General features: G+C 51.0%; 1 protein-coding gene across 4 annotated transcripts; it reads right to left on the reverse strand.

Annotated features, from left to right (window-relative positions):
- Positions 1-643: 643 nt before the first annotated feature.
- Positions 644-11,484, reverse strand: LOC140403685 (sorbin and SH3 domain-containing protein 1-like). Of its 4 annotated transcripts, none has more exons than XM_072491854.1 (5): positions 10,998-11,484; positions 9,346-9,402; positions 8,659-8,849; positions 7,808-7,914; positions 644-2,531 (listed from the first exon to the last, which is right to left on the reverse strand). In XM_072491854.1, exons 3-5 carry the CDS (start codon positions 8,826-8,828, stop codon positions 2,464-2,466), a joined length of 345 nt encoding a protein of 114 aa, XP_072347955.1. In that variant the 5' UTR covers positions 8,829-8,849; positions 9,346-9,402; positions 10,998-11,484; the 3' UTR covers positions 644-2,463. The 4 variants fall into 4 exon arrangements, 3 of the variants coding, with proteins under 3 accessions (XP_072347955.1, XP_072347957.1, XP_072347956.1); XM_072491856.1 differs by having other exon boundaries at positions 8,659-8,717; positions 10,998-11,469; XR_011938386.1 differs by lacking the exon at positions 9,346-9,402 and having other exon boundaries at positions 8,659-8,717; positions 10,998-11,468.
- Between the last annotated feature and the right edge of the window lie 889 nt (positions 11,485-12,373).

Genomic DNA, 12,373 nt, shown 5'->3' on the forward strand with positions numbered 1-12,373 from the left:
TAAGCGATTTTCATTTAATTTTTTAACTGTATAAATGTAATCTTGTGTGTTTAAGTTTTCTTTTCTTAATAAATGTTTTAATTTCCTACTTAAAATTTCCAAAAACGTTACTGGAATTTATGACTACTGACTTCCACACAAGTATCTGTTTGTAACAAAATACACACTGAAAATCATTGTAATAGTTTGCTAAATTTCCCATTGTGGTTTCGTTAGCATAGTGATGACCACCTACCAGATCATAACAATGTGGGATTACTGGATAGCTCTACCGAAACCAATAAGCAGCCGTCTTCTGTGCTGTTATGGAATCAGAGAATCTCTACAGTGTAGAAGGAGGCCATTCGGCCCATTGAGTCTGCACCAAACCTCTTAAAGAGCATCCTACCTAGGCCTACTCCCCCACCCTATCCCTGTAACCCCACCTAACCGTTGGACACTAAGGGGTAATTTATCATGACCAATCCACCTAGCGAGCACATCTTTGGACTGTGGGTGAAAATCGGAGCACCCGGAGGAAACCCACACAGACGGCCACCCGAGGCCGGAATCGAACCCAGGTCCCAAGTGGTGTGAGGCAGCAGTGCTAACCACCGTGCCGCCATCATCATAATAGCAAAAATAAAAACAAGAAACACACATATTCCAAGGCACATAAGTGGCTTGAATAAAATTTATTAAATATTGCATTTTGCAACCACAGCAGTAAATAGAGGCTCTTATCTTCATTATCAAATCACAAAGCACGGCAATAAAGTAAATAGCTCAACAGAAGGTGGGCTGCAACATCCGGTTATAAAGACCTGCAGCTCACAGAAAAGTGCTAAATAAAATGCATGGAAGTGTTCTGATGATGTGAGACCGGTAATGCTGCAAGTCAGTCGCTGACTAACTGGGACAGAAAAGGGGACATTCCCGTATGTCAAACAGAAAGTGATTCCGCTGTCAAACCTCCTGCACGCACAGGGGCAGGCTAATTCCCCAGCGGGTGGTGATTTTCTTCTTAAGAAACACACAACTTTTGCACATGCCGCATTTGGGTGCCAAGTACTTCCCTCAGATAACGACACTGAGGTCCCTCTTCTCTCAGGCGAATTGTCAAATTAAAGAGCTCCGAGGGAGTGCCTTTTGTCTTCTGCTTTCTAGTCAGCCGTTTAAATTGCTTTTTGTTAAATTATTCTCTATACAAGATAAGTACACGTTTTTGTACAAAATCAAAATGTACATATTTACACAAAGCTTTACCTCAGTAATGGGTTGATTTCCCCTTGGGGAGTGTGCTAATCTTTTACATATAATATATTGTCTGTGAGGCTGTAAAATGTGAAAGTTGTGGCGGTTCGAAGTGAATATTATCAACGGTTAACAAACCCATTCATGAAGCTTGTTCTAAAATAATTAAAGCGCCAGCCCAAGAAATTGTTGCGATAAGTTTGTTATATTTGGGGTGACATTTCCTCACCTGGGGAAAGTGAGCTTTCTTCCTTTTCGGTCTGCGGGTTCGGTTTTTGTTTAAACTAAAGCAGCTCCAAAAGACGGACGGTACAAATGGAGAGGTTACAAGGCGGCAATCAGAGGACAAATGCTGCGTCAGGCTGTAAACGGATGCCGAAAGAGAAAATGCTGGAAACTCTCTGCAGGTCTGGCAGCGTCAGGAGGGAGAGAAAAGAGCTAATGTTTCGAGTCAAGGCTTTGACAAAGACAAAGGACTCGAAACGTTCGCTCTTTTCTCTCCCTACAGATGCTGCCAGACCTGCTGAGAGTTTCCAGCATTTTCTCTTTCGGTTTCCCAGCATCCAGCAGTAATTTGCTTTTATCCAGTAAACGGATAGCAGTGGCTATAAACTCTTCTGCGTTTTGGAGTTCCATCCCGTTCTCCACATCAGGAGAAGGTCGGGGGCTCGTTCAGCAACAGGCCCCGCCTTCTGGTCTCGCACCTTACCCCAGCTCACCCACCCAACACAAACGTCAGTCGACCAAACCTCCTCCTTTCCCGTGTCTCCGCCAGACCGTTTAACTTGGCCAACGCAGGGCTCCTCATCCGAGGGCGCGGTATTCAATGTAAAAATGACGGGGGGTGGGGGGGGGGGGGGGGAAATATTGGGCTTTAAGCTGCAAGAGTGCCATTTGTCTTCCCACCCCCCCCCCCCAACCCCCATGCGTGGGCAAAGTGCCCTTGCCCACCCGCAGTGGAGCCAATACAGTCGGTGCATTCTCCGTGTCCAGCAACTTCACACCCTAAAAGCTCACGTACCGCTCAGCACTTTCTCTTTCACTCCTCGCATTTCCGTGTGTTGTCGTGAAAGTTAAGACACTTCATATTGTAAGCAGCAGAATGTTTATGCCAAGCCACAGACTCTGATTTACTGTCCCGTCCGTCCAATCAGCAGTTCAAAAGATCCTCCACAAAAGTTGAGGGCGGCGTTTTTTTATTCCTCTGCAGTCCACATCGATCCTCGGGTTCTATAAATTCAGTGCCTTTACATAGTTTCCGGGAAAGGTGCCAAACTGCTTAGATCTTCTGGACGTTCCTGTATTGGGCGGGGAGGAACAACGGACAAAGAACAAAGAACAAAGAAATGTACAGCACAGGAACAGGCCCTTCGGCCCTCCAAGCCCGCGCCGACCATACTGCCCGACTAAACTACAATCTTCTACACTTCCTGGGTCCGTATCCTTCTATTCCCATCCTATTCATATATTTGTCAAGATGCCCCTTAAATGTCCCTATCGTCCCTGCTTCCACTACCTCCTCCGGTAGCGAGTTCCAGGCACCCACTACCCTCTGCGTAAAAAACTTGCCTCGTACATCTACTCTAAACCTTGCCCCTCTCACCTTAAACCTATGCCCCCTAGTAATTGACCCCTCTACCCTGGGGAAAAGCCTCTGACTATCCACTCTGTCTATGCCCCTCATAATTTTGTAGACCTCTATCAGGTCGCCCCTCAACCTCCTTCGTTCCAGAGAGAACAAACCGAGTTTATTCAATCGCTCCTCATAGCTTATGCCCTCCATACCAGGCAACATTCTGGTAAATCTCTTCTGCACCCTCTCTAAAGCCTCCACATCCTTCTGGTAGTGTGGCGACCAGAATTGAACACTATACTCCAAGTGTGGCCTAACTAAGGTCCTATACAGCTGCAACATGACTTGCCAATTCTTATACTCAATGCCCCGTCCAATGAAGGCAAGCATGCCGTATGCCTTCTTGACTACCTTCTCCACCTGTGTTGCCCCTTTCAATGACCTGTGGACCTGTACTCCTAGATCTCTTTGACTTTCAATACTCTTGAGGGTTCTACCATTTACTGTATATTCCCTACCTGCATTAGCCCTTCCAAAATGCATTACCTCACATTTGTCCGGATTAAACTCCATCTGCCATCTCTCCGCCCAAGTCTCCAGACAATCTAAATCCTGCTGTATCCTCAGACAGTCCTCATCGCTATCCGCAATTCCACCAACCTTTGTGTCGTCTGCAAACTTACTAATCAGACCAGTTACATTTTCCTCCAAATCATTTATATATACTACAAACAGCAAAGGTCCCAGCACTGATCCCTGTGGAACACCACTGGTCACAGCCCTCCAATTAGAAAAGCATCCCTCCATTGCTACCCTCTGCCTTCTATGGCCTAGCCAGTTCTGAATCCACCTTGCCAGCTCACCCCTGATCCCGTGTGACTTCGACCTTTTGTACTAGTCTACCATGAGGGACCTTGTCAAAGGCCTTACTGAAGTCCATGTAGACAACATCCACTGCCCTACCTGCATCAATCATCTTAGTGACCTCCTCGAAAAACTCTATCAAGTTAGTGAGACACGACCTCCCCTTCACAAAACCGTGCTGCCTCTCACTAATACGTCCATTTGCTTCCAAATGGGAGTAGATCCTGTCTCGAAGAATTCTCTCCAGTAATTTCCCTACCACTGAAGTAAGGCTCACCGGCCTGTAGTTCCCGGGATTATCCTTGCTACCCTTCTTAAACAGAGGAACAACATTGGCTATTCTCCAGTCCTCCGGGACATCCCCTGAAGACAGCGAGGATCCAAAGATTTCTGTCAAGGCCTCAGCAATTTCCTCTCCAGCCTCCTTCAGTATTCTGGGGTAGATCCCATCAGGCCCTGGGGACTTATCTACCTTAATATTTTTTAAGACACCCAACACCTCGTCTTTTTGGATCACAATGTGACCCAGGCTATCTACACCCCCTTCTCCAGACTCAACATCTACCAATTCCTTCTCTTTGGTGAATACTGATGCAAAGTATTCATTTAGTACCTCGCCCATTTCCTCTGGCTCCACACATAGATTCCCTTGCCTATCCTTCAGTGGGCCAACCCTTTCCCTAGCTACCCTCTTGCTTTTTATGTATGTGTAAAAAGCCTTGGGATTTTCCTTAACCCTATTTGCCAATGACTTTTCATGACCCCTTCTAGTCCTCCTGACTCCTTGCTTAAGTTCCTTCCTACTTTCCTTATATGCCACACAGGCTTCGTCTGTTCCCAGCCTTTTAGCCCTGACAAATGCCTCCTTTTTCTTTTTGACGAGGCCTACAATATCACTCGTCATCCAAGGTTCCCGAAAATTGCCGTATTTATCTTTCTTCCTCACAGGAACATGCCTGTCCTGTATTCCCTTCAACTGACACTTGAAAGCCTCCCACATGTCAGATGTTGATTTGCCCTCAAACATCCGCCCCAATCTATGTTCTTCAGTTCCCACCTAATATTGTCATAATTAGCCTTCCCCCAATTTAGCACATTCATCCTCGGACCACTCTTATCCTTGTCCACCAGTACTTTAAAACTTACTGAATTGTGGTCACTGTTACCGAAATGCTCCCCTACTGAAACATCTACCACCTGGCCGGGCTCATTCCCCAATACCAGGTCCAGTACCGCCCCTTCCCTAGACGGAGTCAATTTCAATACGTTCAGCTTCAAATGTCAGTTCAGCTCAGTCAGTTAGTAAGGTTTAAGCTTCACACCAGAACCTAGAGAGAGGACAACCAGGGTTTTCACTTTGCAGGCAATGCTGCAATGGCATGTTCTTTGTCTAAACCAAAGCCCCAGGCACTCTCTCCTGGTCAAATTGATTTGGAGGGAAGGCGTTGGCGCTCTGGCATAGTCATTGGGCTTGTAACCCAGGGCGATGCTCTGGGGGCCCGGGTCTTCTTTTTAATTCAACTTACGGAATGTGGGGGTGAGCTGCCTTCTGGAACCGCTGCACTCCCTGTGGTGTAGGTACACCCACAGTGCTGTTAGGGAGGGAGTTCCAGGATGTTGCTCCAGCGACAGTGAAGGAACGGCCGATATATTTCCACGTCGGGGTGGTGAGTGACATTGGGGGGGGGGGGGGGAAGAGAACCTCCAAGTGGTGGGGTTCCCAGGTACCTGCTTGCCTTTGTTCTTCTAGATGGTAGTGGTCGTGCGTTTGGGAGGTTCCGCCTCAGGAACCTCAGTGAGTTCCAGCAGTGCATCTTGTAGATGGTACACACGGCTGCCACTTCTTCTGGGCCCAGACCACACTGGCGGTCCAGGTAAGGATGGTGGGCGGGTCCCTGAGGCTGGCGGTCCAATCGAGGGGCCTGCAGCCTCAGAGAGACGAGTGCTGCCGGAGTCAGAGGTGGGGGGGGGGGGGGGGGGGGGGGATGCGAGGGAGCAAGGTGGAGATTGCCTCTGCAGAGGTTTGCAGCGGACACGTGTGTACAGCTCCCAGGTGGTGCTGTTCCCAAGCTGCCTGTAATATTGGTTGACAAATCAATAGTGACTCGATTACTAAGCTGGGAACAGGGAGAGGCCATTTAGCCCATGGGCCTGCTCAGCCAGGCCCCGACTGCTCTGCATCTCAACACCACTGACTGACATTCACTGCACATCCCTCGTTCTGTATTTCCCACCTCGATTGCTGAAAGATGCTACGTAGATAGAGATTTAGGGGGACGATGCTGCCATAGTAGCAATGTCGCTGAACTGTGACCCATGGGCCCAGTCAAAGGCTCACCCACCAAAACATCTGGCGGAATTTAAACTCAATTAATAGATCTGGAATGTGAAGCTAGTCTCAGTTGTTAAAAACCCATCCAGTACGATAATGCCCCTTCAGGGGAGGAAATCTGCCGTCCTTATCTGGTCCGGCCTACATGCGATTCCAGACCCAAAGCAATGCAGTTGACTCTTAACTGGCCATAGATCTGCAGTAACGTTTATCCGTGGAATTCTTACAGCACAAAAGGAATCCATTCGGCCCATCGAGCCTGCACCAACCATCTGAAAGAGCACCCTACCTAAGCCCACTCCCCCACCCGTAACCCCACATCTTTGGGGCTGGTTTAGCACAGGTCTAAATAGCTGGCTTTGAAAGCAGACCAAGGCAGGAAAAGCAGCACGGTTCAATTCCCGTGCCAGCCTCCCCGAACAGGCGCCGGAATGTGGCGACTAGGGGCTTTTCACAGTAACTTCATTTGAAGCCTACTTGTGACAATAAGCGATTTTCATTTTTCATTTGGACACTAAGGGCAACTTAGCATGGCCAGTCTGTGCCACCCCTCTGAAATGGTGTGACAAACTGATTCGACAAACCACTCAGTTGAAGGGCACTTAGAGATGGACAACAAATGTTGGTCTTGCCAGCGACGCTCACATCCCATGAAGGCATAAAAAGGAATGCAAGTTCTTTGTATCTTTATGGCGGCACGGTAGCACAGTGGTTAGCACTGTTGCTTCACAGCGGCAGGGGACCCGGGTTCAATTCCCGGCTTGGGTCACTGTCTGTGCGGAGTCTGCACGTTCTCCCCGTGTCTGCATGGGTTTCCTCCGGGTGCTCCGGTTTCTTCCACAAGTCCCGAAAGACGTGCTGTTAGGTAATTTGGACATTCTGAATTCTCCCTCAATGTACCCGAACAGGCGCCGGAATGTGGCGACTGGGGGCTTTTCACAGTAACTTCATTGTAGTGTTAATGTAAGCCTACTTGTGACAATATTATTACTATTTGCTATGATGGGTTTCCTGAACCTGACAAGGACATGGGGCGACATTCTCCGACCCCCGCCGGGTCGGAGAATCGCCGGGGGCTGGCGTGAATCCCGCCCCCGCCGGTTGCCGAAGTCTCCGGCACCGGATATTCGGCGGGGGCGGGAATCGCGCCGCGCCGGTTGGCGGGCCCCCCCGCTCGATTCTCTGGCCCGGATGGGCCGAAGTCCCGTCAATAAATTGCCTGCCCCACCTACCTTACCGGCGGGACAAGGGCGGCGCGGGCGGGCTCCGGGGTCCTGGGGGGGGGGGGGGGGGGGGGCGCGGGGGCGATCTGACCCCGGGGGGTGCCCCCACGGTGGCCTGGCCCGCGATCGGTGCCCACCGATCCGCGGGCGGGCCTGTGCCGTGGGGGCACTCTTTCCCTTCCTCCTCCGCCACGGTCTGCACCATGGCGGAGGTGGAAGAGACTCCCTCCACTGCACATGCGCGGGGTTGCCGTGAGCGGCCGCTGACGCTCCCGCGCATGCGCCGCCTGGAGATGTCATTTCCGTGCCAGCTGGCGGGGCACCAAAGGCCGTTTTCGCCAGCTGGCGGGGCGGAAATTCCTCCGGCGTCGGCCTAGCCCCTCAATGTTGGGGCTCGGCCCCCAAAGATGCGGAGCATTCCGCACCTTTGGGGCGGCGCGATGCCCGTCTGATTGGCGCCGTTTTGGGCGCCAGTCGGCGGACATCGCGCCGTTTCCGGAGAATTTCGCCCCAGATATCACTCCAACACCCCTGTTATTTCACTCTCTAAGTGTTCTGTGGTAGTGATGATACAATACGTACCAACAAACCAGCCATCATCACATTTTTCCAATACATCCACAATATCTCCTTCTCGAAGCTCCAACTCGTCTTCATTCTGTGGGATGTAACTGTACAAGGCTTGGAAGCTGGAAGCGGAGGAGAGGAAAATTCAAATCAAAAGCTGTAAAAATCTATAACTTGGGTGACGTCAAAGTTTTTTTTGCGCGCGAGATTACGAGGATAATTTCTGCCCTGTGTCTCCTTTGCAGACTCTCCTCCCCGACCAGACCCCAATCCCCATAACCCCACCTAACCTACACATCCCTGGACATTAAGGGACAACTTATCCGGGCTAATCCACCTACCCTGCACATCTTTGGACCATGGGAGGGAACCGGAGCACCCGGAGGAAACCCACGCAGACACGGGGAGGATGTGCAGACTCCGCACAGTGACCCAAGCCGGGAATCGACCTGGGACCCTGGGCGCTGTGAAGCCACAGTGCTAACCACTGTGTTACCGTGCAGCCCAAAACGCTAACCCTTACAGTTCTGTACATTTATCATAATGCCATGCCTGCAGCCGTGATGCAGCAGTGATAACCACTGTGCCGCCCTTAAAAAGGGAAGGATTCGCAGCATGGTACTGCAGTGGTTAGCACTGCTGCCTCACGGCGCTGACGAACCGGGTTCGATCCCGGCCCCGGGTCACTGTCCGTGTGGAGTTTGCACATTCTCCCAGTGTCTGCGTGGGTTTCACGCCCACTTACCCAAAGATGTGCAGGGTAGGTGGATTGGCCGCGCTAAATTGCCCCGCAATTGGAAAAATTAGAAAAACGTAGAAACAAAGGAAGGACTGCGAATTGGAATCCGATCGGACGGGGTACTCACAGGAGAGTGGCAGCCTGCGTCCTCTCGTGGCTGGTCCCTCGATGCTGGCCCCGAGGTTGCTGGGAAATGATGAAAGATTGTTTACTGTCATGGGGAGACATCTTGTGCCGAGAGTGAAGCGGGTGGGAAAGGTTACTGCAGTAATGGACAGACTTCTCTGCAATGTTCATGATCTCATTACAGACCGCCTCCTGTCAGTGGCGCCATCCGAGGGCAGCGAGGGGCAAAGGGGACAGAAAGAAGCAAGGGGGGGGGGGGAGAGCATTCCAAACGCATCGCGAGGATCCAGCAGGTTAACCGGAGTTCCAGGAAATCGGAGTGTAGATGAGTCCACAGGTCAGCATGGAAAGACAGGCGAGATATAGAAGAATCGCAGATTTAATTCCAGGATTAAGAAGTGTAGCACAAAGAAGCAGAGGTTAGTGTTCACTATTAATAATCATGCAGGCTATCAGTCCATTATTTACTTCAAAGCTCATGCACCCGGTCAAACACAGTATCCAAACCAACCAACGCGGAGTCATTACCCTCACCACTAACATCTACCATTCTAAGCACATCACAAGTCCAGCTTGAGCCCGGTCTCTACACAACTACCGATATTAGTTCAACTCATTGGGTTTCAAGCTGTGATGTGCTACAGCCCTACCAGGGCCTTCTGCGATGCAGGTAGGGATCAGTTCTTACCACGTAACTCTTTTCATACTCTGTCAGATCTGGTCCTCGCAATGAATGATGAGGAGGCTGCGGTTGTCAGGGAAGGGGAAAAATTGGAGCATGTGTTATTGGTTTCACAGCGGCGAAACAAGGAGGCGACGGGCATTGTTGAACAAAGTGGCGAGAGTCACCGCAAGCGACCGACAAGGAAGGGAGGACATGGGGGACAGACAGCATACAGCGAGAGAGCAGGAAAGGGTCGCAAGCACCGATTGGCACTCTGCGGCTTTAACAGGGTGACAAGCAACCAAAATCGAGATGGGGCGGGTTAGGCTACGAAGGAATGAGGATGAAGGGAGAGCTGGAGAGACATGCGGAGGAGTCAATTCCTTGTTGAAAAAATTCAGATATTTAGAAACAAGACAATAACAATTTACGTTTCAGTCATTTCTGGGGGCATTCGCCCTCAGTTCTACTCGGGCATTTGAACTTTCACCTCCACGATGTACCCCCCCCCCCCCCCCCCCCCCCCCCCCTCTCCACGCCGCCACCCCACCAGACATCAGCCCCTGGCTGAGGTATCAGGTGGTATGCAGGCTCGTCTCAACACCAGGAAAATGACCTTCTTCAGTGGGCCATTCACGGACACAGGGGCTAGCATGTCACGTCATCCAAAAGGCTCCCTACTCGCCATCTGTTGGCTTGCCGCACTGTTTGAGGGCATGGTGAGGCGAGGGGTGGGGTGGGGTGGGTGGGGGGGGGGGGGGTCCTGCTGCACCCCTATTGAACACTTTCCCCTAGATCAGGAGTTCTCCGCTGTACAACAGTCAACAGTAACCCATCGCTGGTTATGGGATCGTACTGTGCGGCAAGTCTTTGCCATATTTACTCCACTGCAACAGTGGCTACTTTTCAAAAGGACTTTTTTTTTCAAATTTAGATTACCCAATTCATTTGTTTTCCAATTAAGGGACAAATTAGCGCGGCCAAGCCACCTACCCTGCACATCGTTTAGGGTTGTGGGGGGTGAGCCCCACCCAGACACGGGGAGAATGTGCAAACTCCACACGGACAGTGACCCAGGGCCGGGACTTGGTGCCGTGAGGCAGAAGTGCTAACCACTGTGCCACCGTGCTACGCACCTCCCCCCCCCCGGCCCCCTCCATTTCGAAAGGACTTCATTGGCTTCAAAGCACTTTGGAATGTGCGGAGATCACAAAAGATGCTGTAGAAATGCACCCCCAATGCGCATGGCAGGAGCAAGGGGTTTGGGGGTGGTGGGACATTGGGAGGGGGGAAAATGCATTTGGGGCTATCACAGTGAGCGGTGATCTCTTTGAGCTAACATCAACTGACAAGAATCTTCTGGAGAGGTCATTGAATAGCAATCAGGATCCTAAACGTCACTAAGCAAGGCAGAGAGCCCTGTTGGGATGCTCCAAGATTCACTGCAAACTCAGGTATCATTCCCGCCCGCCCTGTCTGGCTCAATTGTCAGAAATGAATATATCTGTGAGACATTCAAACGGACATTCCGAGAAGTCTGGGGAGGCCTCAGAGAAACCCGCCAGCCTTTTCCTACCTCGCAAACCCATTGGACAATACTGAAGTCCCCTTTTCCCTCATTCAGACACTATAGCAACACAAAGGCAGCAATCAAACTGTGCGATTCCGTGACTTACCACCAGAGAGGCAGAATTCAGGGTGTTAACGGAAGAATCAGAAAAGACAATCGGACTCCTGGCATATCTTCCTCCGGCCCCACTATCATTTCTCGAGTTAAGCTAACGTGTTTGAAAGGACACAAATCTGTCTTAGTATTTTTTGCAAAAGGCAGAGTGAGAGCATGAAGAGAGAGCACATGAGTGAGAATGAGGGGGAGAGGGAGAGAGAGAGAGAGCGAGAGAGACAGAGACAGAGAGAAAGCAAGAGTGACAGAGTGTGAGTAGCAAGCATGATAGAGTGTGTGAGAGAGAGAAAAGGAGAGGGGGAAAGAGGCGGGGGAGATGGGGAGACAGAGGAGCGAAAGGGCGGAAAGGAGGAAGGGGTGGAGACTGGGTGGGGAAGAGTGAGGGGGAGGAGATGGGTGCGAGAGGAGAGAGGGAGTAAACCAGGCGATGAACTGGAGAGTATAAAATTGGGAGTAAAGCAAAAATGAGACGGTGCAAGAGTTGGACAAAGTGAGACACGATGAGTGTGCAAGAGTAGGACAAAGTGAGACACGGCGACTGTGCAAGAATCAGACAATGCGAGGCATGGCGAGTGTGCAAAAGTCAAAGTGAGATGCGGCGAGTGAGCAAGAGTCAAAGTGAGACGCGGCGAGTGTGCAAGAGTCAAAGTGAGTTGCAGCGAGTGCGCAAGAGTCGGGCGAAGTGGCTCATAGTGAACACAGGAGGCAGCAAGGGTGCAAAGGTGAGTGTGCCAAAGTGAAAGAAAGAGAGAGAGAGAGAGGGAGGGAGGGAGAGAGAGAGAGCAATACGGCCTAGAGTTGAATGAACAGGAAGTCGAGTGATTTCGGCGGCAGCGGTGCGCAGGGGCCTTCTTGGAGGTGAGTAGTGTATTTAAAAACCTTACCTTTACAGGAGCAGCCCTTTGGATTTCGGCGGCAGCGGTGCGCAGGGGCCTTCTTGGAGGTGAGTAGTGAATTTAAAAACCTTACCTTTGCAGGAGCAGCCCTTTGGATTTCGGCGGCAGCGGTGCGCAGGGGCCTTCTTGGAGGTGAGTAGTTAGTTTAAAAACCTTACCTTTGCAGGAGCAGCCCTTTGGATTTCGGCGGCAGCGGTGCGCAGGGGCCTTCTGGGAGGTGAGTAGTTAGTTTAAAAACCTTACCTTTACAGGAGCAGCCCATTGGATTTCGGCGGCAGCGGTGCGCAGGGGCCTTCTTGGAGGTGAGTAGTTAGTTTAAAAACCTTACCTTTACAGGCGCAGCCCTTTGGATTTCGGCGGCAGCGGTGCGCAGGGGCCTTCTTGGAGGTGAGTAGTAAATTTAAAACCACTTACCTTTGCAGGAGCAGCCCTTTGGATTTCGGCGGCAGCGGTGCGCAGGGGCCTTCTTGGA

The sequence above is a fragment of the Scyliorhinus torazame genome, chromosome 28, assembly GCF_047496885.1.
Source record: "Scyliorhinus torazame isolate Kashiwa2021f chromosome 28, sScyTor2.1, whole genome shotgun sequence".
NCBI lineage: Eukaryota > Metazoa > Chordata > Chondrichthyes > Carcharhiniformes > Scyliorhinidae > Scyliorhinus > Scyliorhinus torazame.